At 43.7% G+C, this 17,025-nt stretch overlaps 1 protein-coding gene across 1 annotated transcript in view; it reads left to right on the forward strand.

The window, feature by feature from the left end:
• The window catches only part of FBP2 (fructose-bisphosphatase 2), a 46,700-nt gene that overhangs the window by 16,750 nt on the left and 12,925 nt on the right, over window positions 1-17,025 (forward strand). Inside the window, exons 4-5 of the mRNA XM_031934135.1 lie at window positions 11,959-12,099; window positions 15,834-15,971. Coding sequence (XP_031789995.1) covers window positions 11,959-12,099; window positions 15,834-15,971 — 279 coding nt within the window. The remainder of the gene's footprint in view (window positions 1-11,958; window positions 12,100-15,833; window positions 15,972-17,025) is intronic.

A 17,025-nucleotide genomic window follows, 5' to 3' on the forward strand; every position in this document is an offset into this window, starting at 1 on the left:
TGTGTACTCATTACTTATAAGCCAGTTTGGTAGCATGCTAGGCGCGACACAGAACATAAGTATAACATGTACATTACATATCTAAACATGTATACATCCATACACAAACAAAGATCTAAGAGCTTTTATCTGAGAACTCTAGTCATGAGAGAGCATCACAAACTCACTGACCTATGAAAGATGGCTGGCTCCACGTTGTTTTTCTGACAAAATTGGAAGCTGTTCACACGGCTAACTTTGTTTGCCCTGGTAGGTAATCCAAGGAAAGCTGGCAGCCGACATTTTGGGGAAAGCAGTCTCTATGGCAGTTTTTTTTTTTTCTTTTTAAATATTTTATCCTTTTTTTCTGTTCAGTTTCAAATGAGTTTTCAATGTTTATATTCGATTTAGACCATAAACAATGAGTCTTGTCTCAGCACCAGCAGCTTCGTAACAGCAGATTTAAAGCAGGCCGAAAAGAGAGGAAGGCAGGGAGCTAAAGAAGATTCTACTAAACTCCACAGTGAAGGTTAACTATTTGAACGCTGAATTTTTCCTGTTGTAATTTGCCCATCAGTTTAACATGTGCACAAAAATGGGCCAGAATATGTAACCAGTCCCAAAGAAGATGACAAAATCAGAGGCCATGATGTCAGAAACTGTTTTTCTCCTTCAAGGCGAACCCCTGGATTGGACAGGAAATGAGAAAAAGAAAAGAGAGGGTATAGAGGAGAAAGGTCACGTTTTACAGGAAGGAAGAGGAAAGAGAAAGGAAGGAGGGGAGGCTGTGAGCCTTCCAGCCACTGCCAGGCATGGAGTCAGTACCCAGGTTTATCTCCTGTCAGGGAGAGCCTCAGCACCCCAGACCTGCATGGTGTGGGATGAACCCTTCCCACCTTTGCAAGTCACCAGTCAAGGTGAACTGTTTCCAGCCGGAGGGAGCTATGGGTGCTTTTGGCCAAGAGGAATAAGGCTGTAGGTGGCTCCAAGATAATCAGGAGGAGACTTGGAAAAAGTTGGGGAAGGGAGGGCTGAGTAGAGCTCCAAATCCCTCACCTCAGTTTCCAATGCCCTCCCCGCCCCTGTCCTGGAATAGCCCGAACCCAGCAAGGCCCCAAGGCTGCCACAAATACAAATGCATAAAATGCTCAAATGGTGTCACTAGTGGCCAAGTCTAAATAGAGCAGAGCCCCAGTGACACGCAAAAAGAGGCAGACGGTGGTCAAATGCACTCCGACTAACTCACCAAGTTCCAAAGTTTCAAAGTTCCCAAACTCCAAAGTTTGTCACTTCTCTAAAGTCACTTTCATTGCACCAGTGAGACACTGGAGGCAGCAGGCACTGCAGCAGGAAGAGAAAGAGAGGATCCCCAAGACAGAAGCATCTAGGCAGCTGCTGGAGACTCCCTAGCGTTCCAGCCAAGGGGTCAGGTAGCCACAAGCAGCCGGAGCCCACAGGCAGCCCTAGGCCCTGCCCAGTAGAAACCAGACTGTGGGCTTGGGCCCCCGGAGCACACTGTATGGGCCACTAAAATTGTAACTGAATGCAGGTCCACATGCTTGCTGCCTGCAGAGTCCAGCTAACAAGAGTGAGGCCGGGTAGAAAGAAAGTGACTTTATTAACCACAACTAGTAAAGGGAAGTGGCAGATTCCCATCAAAGCAACCACTTTGACTATTTCAGGGGAAGGGAGGGGTTTAAAACAGGAAAACTTGATTAAGGAGGGCATGCAGGAATTGTGCTGAGTGCCATATCTCTGTGTCTGGTTTTTGTGATTATCTTTGGTGCCAATCCACCTGGACCTCAGGCTGACATCGTCTCAACAATGGCTGAGTTGTTAATTAGCCACATTGAAGTAATCTCTGGAATTTTGCAGCCGGGTCTCCATGTTTGGTCTGTCTGTCTCAGGATTACCTCCTGGAACTTCTAAGAAGGCACATAATAGATACTAGCATGCAGTTAGCTAAATGTGCAGGGAGTATATATGGTGAGAAAGGGAGCTATTTTAAAGCTAAGAGGAAAGGCTTCTGCAGTTTGCTTCAAGGTTATATCTTGAAACCCAAGAGAAGGGAAAAATGTTTTAAAATATATTATGAAGTTAAGCTGCCCAGTTACGGAAATTAAAACCACAGTGAGACACCATTCTCCTCTTCCAGAGTGGCTAAATCTAAAAAGACTGAGCATACCAAGTGTTGACAAAGAAACTGGAACTCTTAGACCTCGTTGGTGGGACTATCAAATAGTATGACCACTTTGGAAAACATTTGATAAAGCACCTACTAATGCTAAGCAGATATTTACACACTGTGGCCAAGCGATTTCACTCCCAGGACCCACACAGAGGAAAGGAATGCTGTGTCTGCCCGAAGATGGAGAAATTAGTCATAACAGCTCCAAACTGGAAAAATCCAAATGCTTATCAACATGAGAATGGAGAAATAACGCAGCTTGCAGCGAGCCGAGATCTCGCCACTGCACTCCAGCCTGGGCAACAGTGCAGACTCCATCTCAAAAAAAAAAAAAAAAAGAGAGAACAGAGAAATAAATTGTGATATAGTCATGCAGCAGAAAACTACATAGCAATGAAAAAGAGCAAACTACTGCTGTGTGTAACAAAACAGGTAAAATTGCAAAGAAATAAACTTGAAAATCATAAGCCACACAAAAGAGCACATGCAGTGTCATTTCATTTCTATAATGTTCCAAACCAGATGAAGTAAGACTTGGTGATAAAGGTGAGAATAGAGGTTACCGTTGGCAGGAGGTGATAGTGACTGGAAGAGATTACTAGGCTTGGCTTCACTAGGCATAGAGTCCACTAGGTTGCTGGAAATGTTATATAAATGGATCTGGATGTTATGTAAAATATTCTATAAATACACGTAAGTGTATATTATATATTTGTAAAAATTTATCGAGATGTACCATGAAGATTTGCATGCTCTGCTATATGCTTTATACCTCCAAGGAAAAAAGTCCACATTTCATAATTTCTTTTTTTTTTTTGGATTCTGATTTATTTTTATTTTTATTTTTTATTTTATTTATTTATTTATTTTTTATTATTATACTTTAAGTTCTAGGGTACATGTGCATAACATGCAGGTTTGTTACATATGTATACTTGTGCCCTGTTGGTGTGCTGCACCCATCAACTCATCAGCACCCATCAATTCATCATTTATATCAGGTATAACTCCCAATGCAATCCCTCCCCCCTCCCCCACCATGATAGGCCCCGATGTGTGATGTTCCCCTTCCCAAGTCCAAGTGATGTCATTGTTCAGTTCCCACCTATGAGTGAGAACATGTGGTGTTTGGTTTTCTGTTCTTGTGGTAGTTTGCTAAGAATGATGGTTTCCAGCTGCATCCATGTCCCTACAAAGGACGCAAACTCATCCTTTTTTATGGCTGCATAATATTCCATGGTGTATATGTGCCACATTTTCTTAATCCAGTCTGTCACAGATGGACATCTGGGTTGATTCCAAGACTTTGCTATTGTGAATAGTGCCGCAATAAACATACGTGTGCATGTGTCTTTATAGCAGCATGATTTATAATCCTTTGGGTATATACCCAGTAGTGGGATGGCTGGGTCATATGGTACATCTAGATCTAGATCCTTGAGGAATAGCCATACTGTTTTCCATAATGGTTGAACTAGTTTACAATCCCACGAACAGTGTAAAAGTGTTCCTATTTCTCCACATCCTCTCTAGCACCTGTTGTTTCCTGACTTTTGAATGATTGCCATTCTAACTGGTGTGAGATGGTATCTCATTGTGGTTTTGATTTGCATTTCTCTGATGGCCAGTGATGATGAGCATTTTTTCATGTGTCTGTTGGCTGTATGAATGTCTTCTTTTGAGAAATGTCTGTTCATATCCTTTGCCCACTTTTTGATGGGGTTGTTTGTTTTTCTCTTGTAAATTTGTTTGAGTTCTTTGTAGATTCTGGATATTAGCCCTTTGTCAGATGAGTAGATTGCAAAAATTTTGTCCCATTCTGTAGGTTGCCTGTTCACTCTGATGGTAGTTTCTTTTGCTGTGCAGAAGCTCTTTAGTTTAATCATATCCCATTTGTCAATTTTGGCTTTTGCTGCTGTTGCTTTTGGTGTTTTAGACATGAAGTCCTTGCCCATGCCTATGTCCTGAATGGTACCACCTAGGTTTTCTTCTAGGGTTTTTATGGTATTAGGTCTAACATTTAAGTCTCTAATCCATCTTGAATTAATTTTCTTATAAGGAGTAAGGAAAGGATCCAGTTTCAGCTTTCTACTTATGGCTAGCCAATTTTCCCAGCACCATTTATTAAATAGGGAGTCCTTTCCCCATTTCTTGTTTCTCTCAGGTTTGTCAAAGATCAGATGGCTGTAGATGTGTGGTATTATTTCTGAGGACTCTGTTCTGTTCCATTGGTCTATATCTCTGTTTTGGTACCAGTACCATGCTGTTTTGGTTACTGTAGCCCTGTAGTATAGTTTGAAGTCAGGTAGCGTGATGCCTCCAGCTTTGTCCTTTTGACTTAGGATTGTCTTGGCAATGCGGGCTCTTTTTTGGTTCCATATGAACTTTAAAGCCGTTTTTTTCCAATTCTGTGAAGAAACTCATTGGTAGCTTGATGGGGATGGCATTGAATCTATAAATAACTTTGGGCAGTATGGCCATTTTCACGATATTGATTCTTCCTATCCATGAGCATGGTATGTTCTTCCATTTGTTAGTGTCCTCTTTTATTTCACTGAGCAGTGGTTTGTAGTTCTCCTTGAAGAGGTCCTTTACATCCCTTGTAAGTTGGATTCCTAGGTATTTTATTCTCTCTGAAGCAATTGTGAATGGAAGTTCATTCATGATTTGGCTCTCTGTTTGTCTGTTACTGGTGTATAAGAATGCTTGTGATTTTTGCACATTAATTTTGTATCCTGAGACTTTGCTGAAGTTGCTTATCAGCTTAAGGAAATTTTGGGCTGAGACAATGGGGTTTTCTAAATATACAATCATGTCATCTGCAAACAGGGACAATTTGAATTCTTCTTTTCCTAACTGGATACCCTTCATTTCTTTCTCTTGCCTGATTACCCTAGCCAGAACTTCCAACACTATGTTGAATAGGAGTGGTGAGAGAGGGCATCCCTGTCTTGTGCCAGTTTTCAAAGGGAATTTTTCCAGTTTTTGCCCATTCAGTATGATATTGGCTGTGGGTTTGTCATACATAGCTCTTATTATTTTGAGGCACGTTCCATCAATACCGAATTTATTGAGCGTTTTTAGCATGAAGGGCTGTTGAATTTTGTCAAAAGCCTTTTCTGCATCTATTGAGATAATCATGTGGTTGTTGTCTTTGGTTCTGTTTATATGCTGGATTACGTTTATTGATTTGCGAATGTTGAACCAGCCTTGCATCCCAGGGATGAAGCCCACTTGATCATGGTGGATAAGCTTTTTGATGTGCTGCTGGATTTGGTTTGCCAGTATTTTATTGAGGATTTTTGCATCGATGTTCATCAGGGATATTGGTCTAAAATTTTCTTTTTTTGTTGTGTCTCTACCAGGCTTTGGTATCAGGATGATGTTGGCCTCATAAAATGAGTTAGGGAGGATTCCCTCTTTCTCCATTGATTGGAATAGTTTCAGAAGGAATGGTACCAGCTCCTCTTTGTACCTCTGGTAGAATTCAGCTGTGAATCCATCTGGTCCTGGACTTTTTTTGGTTGGTAGGCTATTAATTATTGCCTCAATTTCAGAGCCTGCTATTGGTCTATCAGGGATTCAACTTCTTCCTGGTTTAGTCTTGGAAGAGTGTAAGTGTCCAGGAAATTATCCATTTCTTCTAGATTTTCTAGTTGATTTGCGTAGAGGTGTTTATAGTATTCTCTGATGGTAGTTTGTATTTCTGTGGGGTTGGTGGTGATATCCCCTTTATCATTTTTAATTGCGTCTATTTGATTCTTCTCTCTGTTCTTCTTTATTAGTCTTGCTAGCAGTCTGTCAATTTTATTGATCTTTTCAAAAAACCAACTCCTGGATTCATTGATTTTTTTGGAGGGGTTTTTTGTGTCTCTATCTCCTTCAGTTCTGCTCTGATCTTAGTTATTTCTTGCCTTCTGCTAGCTTTTGAATGTGTTTGCTCTTGCTTCTCCAGTTCTTTTAATTGTGATGTTAGAGTGTCAATTTTAGATCTTTCCAGCTTTCTCTTGTGGGCATTTAGTGCTATAAATTTCCCTCTACACACTGCTTTAAATGTGTCCCAGAGATTCTGGTATGTTGTATCTTTGTTCTCATTGGTTTCAAAGAACATTTTATTTCTGCCTTCATTTCGTTATGTACCCAGTAGTCATTCAGGAGCAGGTTGTTCAGTTTCCATGTAGTTGAGCGGTTTTGATTGAGTTTCTTAGTCCTGAGTTCTAGTTTGATTGCACTGTGGTCTGAGAGACAGTTTGTTATAATTTCTGTTCTTTTACATTTGCTGAGGAGTGCTTTACTTCCAATTATGTGGTCAATTTTGGAATAAGTGTGATGTGGTGCTGAGAAGAATGTATATTCTGTTGATTTGGGGTGGAGAGTTCTATAGATGTCTATTAGGTCCGCTTGGTGCAGAGATGAGTTCAATTCCTGGATATCCTTGTTAACTTTCTGTCTCGTTGATCTGTCTAATGTTGACAGTGGAGTGTTGAAGTCTCCCATTATTATTGTGTGGGAGTCTAAGTCTCTTTGTAAGTCTCTAAGGACTTGCTTTATGAATCTGGGTGCTCCTGTATTGGGTGCATATATATTTAGGATAGTTAGCTCTTCCTGTTGAATTGATCCCTTTACCATTATGTAATGGCCTTCTTTGTCTCTGTTGATCTTTGATGGTTTAAAGTCTATTTTATCAGAGACTAGGATTGCAACCCCTGCTTTTTTTTGTTCTCCATTTGCTTGGTAGATCTTCCTCCATCCCTTTATTTTGAGCCTATGTATGTCTCTGCATGTGAGATGGGTCTCCTGAATACAGCAGACTGATGGGTCTTGACTCTTTATCCAGTTTGCCAGTCTGTGTCTTTTAATTGGAGCATTTAGTCCATTAACATTTAAGGTTAATATTGTTATGTGTGAACTTGATCCTGCCATTATGATATTAACTGGTTATTTTGCTCGTTAGTTGATGCAGTTTCTTCCTAGCCTCGATGGTCTTTACATTTTGGCATGTTTTTGCAATGGCTGGTACCGGTTGTTCCTTTCCATGTTTAGGGCTTCCTTCAGGGTCACTTGTAAGGCAGGCCTGGTGGTGACAAAATCTCTAAGCATTTGCTTATCTGTAAAGGATTTTATTTCTCCTTCACTGATGAAACTTAGTTTGGCTGGATATGAAATTCTGGGTTTAAAATTCTTTTCTTTAAGAATGTTGAATATTGGCCCCCACTCTCTTCTGGCTTGTAGAGTTTCTGCTGAGAGATCTGCTGTCAGTCTGATGGGCTTCCCTTTGTGGGTAACCCGACCTTTCTCTCTGGCTGCCCTTAAGATTTTTTCCTTCATTTCAACTGTGGTGAATCTGACAATTATGTGTCTTGGAGTTGCTCTGCTCGAGGAGTATCTTTGTGGTGTTCTCTGTATTTCCTGAATTTGAATGTTGGCCTGGCCTGCTAGGTTGGGGAAGTTCTCCTGGATGATATCCTGAAGAGTGTTTTCCAACTTGGTTCCATTTTCCCCCTCACTTTCAGGCACCCCAATCAGACGTAGATTTGGTCTTTTGACATAATCCCATACTTCTTGCAGGCTTTGTTCATTTCTTTTTCTTCATTTTTCTTTTGGTTTCTCTTCTCGCTTCATTTCATTCATTTGATCCTCAATCGCTGATACTCTTTCTTCCAGTTGATCCAGTCGGTTACTGAAGCTTGTGGATTTGTCACGTATTTCTCGTGTCATGGTTTTCATCTCTGTCATTTCATTTATGACCTTCTCTGCATTAATTATTCTAGCTATCAATTCTTCCACTCTTTTTTCAAGATTTTTAGTTTCTTTGCGCTGGGTACGTAATTCCTCCTTTAGCTCTGAGAAGTTTGATGGACTGAAGCCTTCTTCTCTCATCTCATCAAAGTCATTCTCTGACCAGCTTTGATCCGTTGCTGGCAATGAGCTGCGCTCCTTTGCAGGGGGAGATGCGCTCTTATTTTTTGAATTTCCAGCTTTTCTGCCCTGCTTCTTCCCCATCTTTGTGGTTTTATCTGCTTCTGGTCTTTGATGATGGTGACGTACTGATGGGGTTTTGGTATAGGTGTTCTTCCTGTTTGATAGTTTTCCTTCTAATAGTCAGGACTCTCAGCTGTAGGTCTGTTGGAGATTGCTTGAGGTCCACTCCAGACCCTGTTTGCCTGGGTATCAGCAGCAGAGGTTGCAGAAGATAGAATATTGCTGAACAGCGAGTGCACCTGTCTGATTCTTGCTTTGGAAGCTTCCTCTCAGGGGTGTACTCCACCCTGCCAGGTGTGGGGTGTCAGACTGCCCCTAGTGGGGGATGTCTCCCAGTTAGGCTACTCAGGGGTCAGGGACCCACTTGAGCAGGCAGTCTGCCCCTTCTCAGATCTCAACCTCCGTGTTGGAAGATCCACTGCTCTCTTCAAAGCTGTCAGACAGAGTCGTTTGCGTCTGGACAGGCCTCTGCTGCTTTAGCTGAGCCCTGTCCCCAAAGGCGGACTCTACAGAGACAGGCAGGTTTCCTTGAGCTGCTGTGAGCTCCACCCAGTTTGAGCTTCCCAGCGGCTTTGTTTACCTACTTAAGCCTCAGCGATGGCAGGCGCCCCTCCCCCAGCCTTGCTGCTGCCTTGCGGTTAGATCGCAGACTGCTGTGCTAGCAATGAGGGAGGCTCCGTGGCCGTGGGGCCCTCCCGGCCAGGTGTGGGATATATTCTCCTGGTGTGCCCGTTTCCTTAAAGCGCAGTATTGGGGTGGGAATTACCCGATTTTCCAGGTGTTGTGTGTCTCAGTTCCCCTGGCTAGGAAAAGGGACTCCCTTCCCCCTTGCACTTCCCAGGTGAGGCGATGCCTTGCCCTGCTTCAGCTCTCACTGGTCGGGCTGCAGCAGCTGACCAGCACCGATTGTCCGGCACTCCCCAGTGAGATGACCCCAGTACCTCCGTTGAAAATGCAGAAATCACCGGTCTTCTGTGTAGCTCGTGCCGGGAGTTGGAGACTGAAGCTGTTCCTATTCGGCCATCTTGCTCCGCCCCCCACATTTCATAATTTCTACCATCAAATACATGAAGCTCTTGCAATTTTCATTAATTTTATCAAATAGTAGTAGTAGGAAGCACCACCTGTCTGATGGACTTATTGATTGGTGTAGAAAAAAATAAAAAGACAGCACAAAGTCATTTACAAACTACTATAAAATTTACTGAGAAAGGTGTCATGGCAATGAAGATTGCTGACATAAGCTGGGTTTTTGAAACCTCAGGACCATGTTAGACAAATACAAAACAGAACCATTCTATTTTTTTCCATGCATAGAAATAAATTACAGATGAGTTGATGAGTTTGGTGGAGAGGTGGGGAATAAAACCAGAAAGAAAAGACAAGAATATTTGTGTCATCCTGTCTTGATGTAGGAGAAATTCCGTCTAAACATAAAGACAAGAGACGAAAGCATATGGAATGTCATGAATAATTTTAATTCTAAAAGTGCACTGCAAAAACAGGCACCATAAATAAAATAAGAAGGCAATGACAATTGAGGAAAATATTTGTGACATATACAAGACATTAATATATTTTATAGATAAAGAACTATTAAAATAAACAAGAAGATGGATATCCTGATAGAAAAATAAGCAAGACATGAAATAGACAACTTACAAAATAAAAATGGTCAAAATAAACACATAAAAGGTTTTACCTGACTCATAAAAAATAGAAGTTAAGGCCAGGCGCAGTGGCTCACGCCTGTAATCCCAGCACTTTGGGAGCCCAAGACGGGCGGATCACGAGGTCAGGAGATCAAGACCAGCCTGGCCAACAGGGTGAAACCCCGTCTCTACTAAAAATACAAAAAAATTAGCCAGGTGTGTTGGTGGGCGCCTGTAGTCCCAGCTACTGGGGAGGCTGAGGCAGGAGAATGGCGTGAACCCGGGAGGCGGAGCTTGCAATGAGCCGAGATTGTGCCACTGCACTCCAGCCTGGGCGACAGAGCGAGATTCCCCATCTCAAAAAAAAAAAAAAAAAAAAAAAAACACCAAGGGACCTACAAACAGAAAACCAAAATACTTCCTAGAACTAGTGAGTTTAGCGAGGTCATAGGATACAAGATCAAGATACAAAATCAACTGGATTTCTATATATTAGCAATAAACTAATTCATAATTATAATTACATTTTAAAATACGTGCTATTTACAATCACTCAAAAAATGGAATAGTATAAATCTAAAAAATGTGTATAGGATTCTTATGCTGAAAACCACCACATATGCATGTGTGTGTATATAGATGTGTGTGTATAAACTCACACGTGTGGTGTGTGTGTGTGTGTGAACTGAAGTCAATATCCACGGACCAGACTGTGCTAGGTGATGGGAAAACAGGCATGAACAAGATGGAGTTGGTACTTGCCACCCGGTTGCTCATAGTCTAGCTGGGAAGTCAGACACTAAGCCCATGAATGAAAATGTGTTGGGAGCTTCAAAGAAGCAGCTCTGAGTGCTCATGGTAACAAGCACTGGAAGACCAGACCATGAGGTCAGAACATGGGGGCAAGAACATTCAGGTTTACAAGGCTTCCACATACATCACCACAATGCTGTATTCCAAGTCTAGGTTTCTGGAAGAGAGACTCACATTGGGCCAGTTTGAATCACAAACCTATGAATCTATCCTTGACCCCATCAAATATGTGTGCATATGTGCGTGTGTGCATGTGTGTGTGTGCATGTGTGTGCATATGTGTGTGGTGTGCATGTGCATGTGTGTGTGTGTGTGTGTGTCGTGGGAGGTGGGGTAACTCAATACAAATGTAGCAGCTGAGAGTCCCCGTTTTGGATAAGGGAGTGAGGAAGAATCACTTTGCACTGGTTGGATGCACCAAGGCCTAGAGAAGGACAAGAAGGAGCACCAACATTTAAGAAATCAGAGGAAGAGGTGCTGAGGGGAAGAGTAGCAAATGAGAAGGAGCAACCAGAGTCAGAGAGAAAGCCAGAATCAGGGCTTCCTGCGGCTGGGCGAGTTGTGCAGCCGCTCCAGCTGCAGCAGATTGTTCATCTCAGGTGGTTTTGCTCTCAGAGTTCTCCCTCTAAGCCATGGAGGTGATGGTGCTGTCTGCTCCAAAGGGCTGCTGAGTGCACAGAGTGAGACGCTGCACGCTCAGCTCAGTGATCTGAGTTGTGAGTATTGTGGCTTGGGAACATGGCTTAAGATGAAGAGGGGCTATGGTTTTAGCATCTGGGAGTGCTTTTCCTGGCAGGCTACAGACACATGCATTTGGGAAGCAGGAAGGAAGAAGTTCAAGAATGGCCTTTGCCATGGCTCAACTAGAACTGTTGGCAATATGGCCGCTTGTTTCCTCTGGATAGATTTGCAGCAGCTTAAACATCTTTTTTTTTTTTTTTTTTTTTGAGATGGAGTCTTGCTCTGTCACCGAGGCTGGAGTGCAGTGGCGCGATCTCAGCTCACTGCAAGCTCCACCTTCCGGGTTCATTCCATTCTCCTGCCTCAGCCTCCCGAGTAGCTGGGACTACAGGCGCCGCCACCATCCCTGGCTATTTTTTGTATTTTTAGTAAAGACGGGGTTTCACCGTGTTAGCCAGGATGGTCTCGATCTCCTGACCTTGTGATCCGCCCGCCTCGGCCTCCCAAAGTGCTGGGAGCCACCACGCCCGGCCCGTAGCAGCTTAAAATTCTAAGAACTGCGCTTCCTTCAGTGGTTTGAGGAGACTGAGGCCCAGGCCCCTGGCAAAGGGTTCTCTCTGGAGACAACAATAACACATGGCATTTCTCTCCTCTCTTCCGCAGACCTCCGAGGATGAGCCTTCTGAAAAGGATGCCCTGCAGTGTGGCCGTAGTATTGTGGCCGCAGGTTACGCACTGTACGGCAGTGCAACCCTGGTGGCTCTCTCCACAGGGCAAGGCGTGGACCTCTTCATGCTTGACCCGGTAGGTACAGATTATGGCATCACCTGTGCCTGGGGACTCCATAGGCCTCTGTGCCTTAATGCCAGTTCTCTGCGATAATGTCCTGGTTATTCCTAATACTTGTTTTGGGGACCAGGGCGCCTGAGAGCCTAGTTTGGGGAGCCAACACCATCATCAGACACCATGAAGGGCCTCTCTCACAGTGAGGGCACTCGGGGGTGGGAGTGTCCTGCAGAGCCAGTTGCATCAACTCAGGCCCTGTCCTTAAGGAGCTCATTTTCCAAAAATTCACTCAGTCTCTTTGGCTTATGAGAACTCCGTGGTTTAAGAATCACAATTCTGCAAATTTCCAGCAGAAGCTTGGGTTCGTTAGAGCAGCAGCATCTAGTAGAATGCTCTGTGCGTTTCACTTTTAAATGCTGGATGCCTTGTGCATCACTTGTGAAATGCTTTGCCAAATATACTGAGGTCTTATGAAAACTCAGTGTTGACCAAAGAACACCTCAAAACCTGTTGTGTTCACTTAGACCAAAGGTGGGTATTTAAATTTTTGATTTACAGATGTTTATTGAGCATCTACGGTGTCCCAAAGCACCATTCCAGACAGCGGAGATGGAGCATTGATCAAACACACATGCCAGCCCTTGTAGAGTCACGTGTTAGTGCACATGTGTGGAGAGAGGAGTTTGCAAAATTTCAAAATGACATGGAGTTAACTCACAAAACAGAGTTTACAGTATGGAAACCCAGGAACTTTTCAAATAGAATCTTTTGTCTATACGCCCAATAGACCAAGACCTATCGCAGTTTCCTAATGCCCTATGTTCAAAGAAGCTGGCAAACCCTGAGAAATTCTGTGACTTACAAATATTACCCTCAGACAAGAAAACACCCTTTCTAAAGTTGTTGTAGAATAACCGCTAAGAGTTAGATAATTCTCCGTAAGTGGTAGGAATGTAAAGTGCCTGCCCTATGAAATTTACATCTGTTAATGCATTTAAATGTCACAGTGGCTCTATGAGATTATGTCCCGCTGTTTTCCCATTTTCAGATGGGGAAAGTGAGGTGTAGAGAGAAACTTGCGCACGGTCAAGCTAGTGACTGGTATCAGGAGTCATGCTCCAGCAGTCTGTGCTTTAATTACTCTACCACACTGTATTTCCAAGATAACTGCTCTTGAGTACAAGCAAAATATCTCCAAGAACATTCTGAGCAGTTCTAAAGGTGATGGGAGGTGCTTTGACTCAGGCACCCAACTCAAGGATTCCCAGACACAGACAGAGCCTCTGTTTTCTGCCCTCAGTCATGACAGCAGGGCCCAGTCTGGACATGGGTGGGCACCAGAGCTTGTCAACATGACAGAAGGAAGAGATGAACCACAGCATCTTTCCAGATCTCTGTGTATTAGCCTGAAACCCCTTTGGTTCACATCACCTTCCTAAAAAGGATGTTTGAGCAAAGACCCAGTGCACAAAGCTTAGTGCCTGCTTGACATCCAGCAGAGGCAGCTTGTGGCAGTTGTCACAGTTAGAAATGCCTTGGACAGCGGCCAGTAGCTCATAGAAGCAGCATTCCCTGGTGGGTCAAACAGCCTGTGAGATCTGTGGGTCTGCAGGACTGGTGATTTGATTTTGTCAGAACACACATATTGTTCAGGCACAGAGACCACCTCCTCTTAACCAACTCTCCACTGTGGGATAAAGCTCAGTGTCAAGGCACTCATTCACAAATGGGAGCTGTTGTTTCTTGTGACAAGGATCTGGTTTCTGATCAGCGGTAACAGAGTGTATGAGAGCCCATATTAAAAATCAGCGGTTGCTGGTGACCACACAATCAGAACAAAGGAACTCATTTTCCAGGTTAATAAAATTGTGGAAACAATATTCCCGGGGCCTGGGAGTTCCAGCCCCAGCCCCAGCCCCAGGAGTGCATCAACGCAAAGCGTTTTCCCTGTCCTGATGCAGAATGAGTGCCTCTGTCCAGGTGGTGAGGGAGTGCCGCTGTTCAGGTGACGGTTGCACATCTCCACCCTCTTTGCTGAAAAGCAAGAGTAAAACTGACCCCAGCTCAGTTAAGTGAAAGGAGTTACTGCGTTGATGGGAAAGTTGAGGACCCTGGCTAGGAATGGGCAGGACTAGAGGACCAGGAAGCAGGAGGCACGGCAGTGGTCTCTCAACATGGCCGGTCTGGCCCGGACACCAGCCCTGGTGCTGCGCCTCTGACTCAGGTTTCAAATCCCAGGGAGGGTGTCTCATTTTCAAGCTAAGGCACATGCCTGACCTTGGCCTACAAGGGGCCCAGATATGAGTCTTCCTAGACTGGCATCCAATGAGAAGAGTTAATTCTTCAAAGCAAGTCAGGGCACTTTTCAGAAGTAGAAATCAGCGCCGAGCTGCTCCAAAGCAACAGATGCCCACAGCGAATTAAAGCTCATGAGTCAAAGACCATCACTCGTGCACCTGTAATAACCGGAAGTTAGATTTAGCAGGCACCGCAGAGCAGCCGTGGGGTGTTGCATAAGGAGGGAGTTGAGATGGGCTTATTGCACTTGGGGTCTTGCCTGGTGATTCTAAACAGGATTTGAGGAAGAGAGGGTCAGTCTGGATTGGATATTGTCTGGAAGTGGGTGCAATCAATGACTAGTTACCCTAATAATTTTTATCTAGGAGGCAGGGAGATTGAAGTCGTTGATACAGAAGCGGTTGTCACTCATGTTAGACAGGAGAGGATTGTTGAGTTGTTTTTGTTACTGAGTCTCCTTGGCACAGACTTGTTTCGGACGCGGACAGTGCCACCTCTCGTAGCTGCACCTCTGCCATGTGCCGTCATTCTGTGGCCTTGCCTCTTTTTATCCTGGGAATACCTCTGATGTTCCGTGGGAACCTTCTGACCTAGCTGCCAACTGTGACCTGTCATTTTGGAGTTTTTCAATGTCTCAAAATCTTTGACATTCATCAAAATGGATCTGGTTTCCAGGCTCTGATTTTCCTCCTAGTGACTTTGACAGACACGAGCATTTAAGGTGGTATCTGCCACAAGCCGATCACATTTTTAATGACTTTTAGTGATATTACCAGAACTAGACAAAGGGGTATTTGGGAGATGCCCTGCAGGTATTGACCACGGCGGCTCCAGGGGAACTGGAGAGGGACTGGGCATAGTTCTATTAATATGTCTGAGGATTCCTTTAGATTTTACCAACTTTTTCCTTATGCTGGGTGAACACAGTTTCTTCCTCTTTTCCCCAGATAAGACTGGGATAGCAGAAACTGTGAATGGTTTCTACAGTTTAATCACTAACATAAATAAAATAACTGTACCACAAATCAATGGTTAAAATGCATCCCTCATAAAACAATGTAACTTCTTCCTCTCACTGTTGATGGCCCATCTTCCTGAAAATGTTAATCTGGGGGTGAGAACTTGGGAGATACACACAGTCGGGTTCCTCCTAAATGAGGAGCCTCGCTGACAGTGGAAGGCACAAAGGAAAAGAAAGAAGACTATGGGCCTCTTCCTTTGAATTGTCTTCCTGCTTGCGGTGTCACTGCTTGAGCTTCCTGTGTGGGCTCCATGTGATCCCTCATCTTCCCACCAGTTGTGAAACCACCACAGGGCAGGCTCAGAGTGTCCACAGCCAAGCCCTGGCTCTGCCAGCAGGCCCCCATCTTCTCCTGCTGATTGTGGGGATCGTGCGGTTGGCTTCTGTTTCCTGGCTTCTCTTTTCTTCCTGGCATCTCTCTTCATGTTGCTAGGCTCTTGGTGAATTTGTTCTGGTGGAAAAAGATGTCAAGATTAAGAAGAAAGGAAAGATTTACAGCCTGAATGAGGGCTATGCCAAGTATTTTGATGCGGCCACCACTGAATATGTGCAGAAAAAGAAATTCCCTGAGGTGAGTGAAGAAAGCCAGGTGGGTGGCACAGGATGCTGTCCCCATGGGGTCCTGTTCGGGTGGTGGCTTCAGGGGCTTTGCTGAAAGAGGTTGGTGCCACCGTTTATGGCTGTGGTCAATAGGAAGATGATGGACTCTGCCTTTCTTCATAAGCATTTAGTATCTTCTATAGCTAAAATTTACCTTCTAAAGGTAGTACTTATCTTTACATTTGAGCTTTTCCAGGATAAATTCTTTATAAAGAAGGTAGGGATCACATTTACAAAATTCAGAGCTCAGGCTGGATCCTCTCTGAAGTCATTTGTTTAAACTAAACTGCAACCTATAGATTCACTCACTCAGTTGAATTTGCTTTTAGAAGAAATAATTATATGAGAGGCCCTCAAAAAGCTCATGGAAAAATGAAATTAAAAGAGATTAAAAACATAAAATATAAACTTTAGTTCTCAACACAAGCTCCATCAAGTTCAGATGATTTTGTAAGGGCTCATACCCACCCTTTAATCCATCTGTAACGAACTGAGGTACAGGAATTTAACCCTGTCAAGGCTGTCTTTATAATGTTATTTGCCGAAGAAAAGTGGGTGCCCTTTAAAGGTTTTTTAAGATTAGGAAACAAAAAGAAGTCAGAAGGAGCTAAATCAGGATTGTAGTGATTTTCCATCAAAACCCTTGCAAGACGGCCATTGTTTGATGAGAAGATTAAGCAGGAGCACTGATGTGGTGGAGAAGGACTCCATGGTGAACTTTCCTGGGCTTTTTCTGCTAAAACTGTGGCTTTCTCAGAACACTCTCATAATAAGCAGACGTAGGCCAAGGATGTTTCTCCCCAATGTTGTAAAAATGAATGGGTGTAATTATCAAGGGCAAATTGTATCCTCCACCTTCAGAGGCCCTTGCTCTCCTCCCCCAAGTTACGAGCATCTATAGTTATCCCTCCCTCCCGCCCTCGCTCCCTCCCGCACTCTCACCTCTCTTTCTCTCTCTGTCTCTCTCTGTCATCTATTTATCTATCTATCTATCTATCTATCTATCTATCTATCTATCTATCTAT

Source organism: Piliocolobus tephrosceles, chromosome 14 (assembly GCF_002776525.5).
Source record: "Piliocolobus tephrosceles isolate RC106 chromosome 14, ASM277652v3, whole genome shotgun sequence".
Lineage (NCBI taxonomy): Eukaryota > Metazoa > Chordata > Mammalia > Primates > Cercopithecidae > Piliocolobus > Piliocolobus tephrosceles.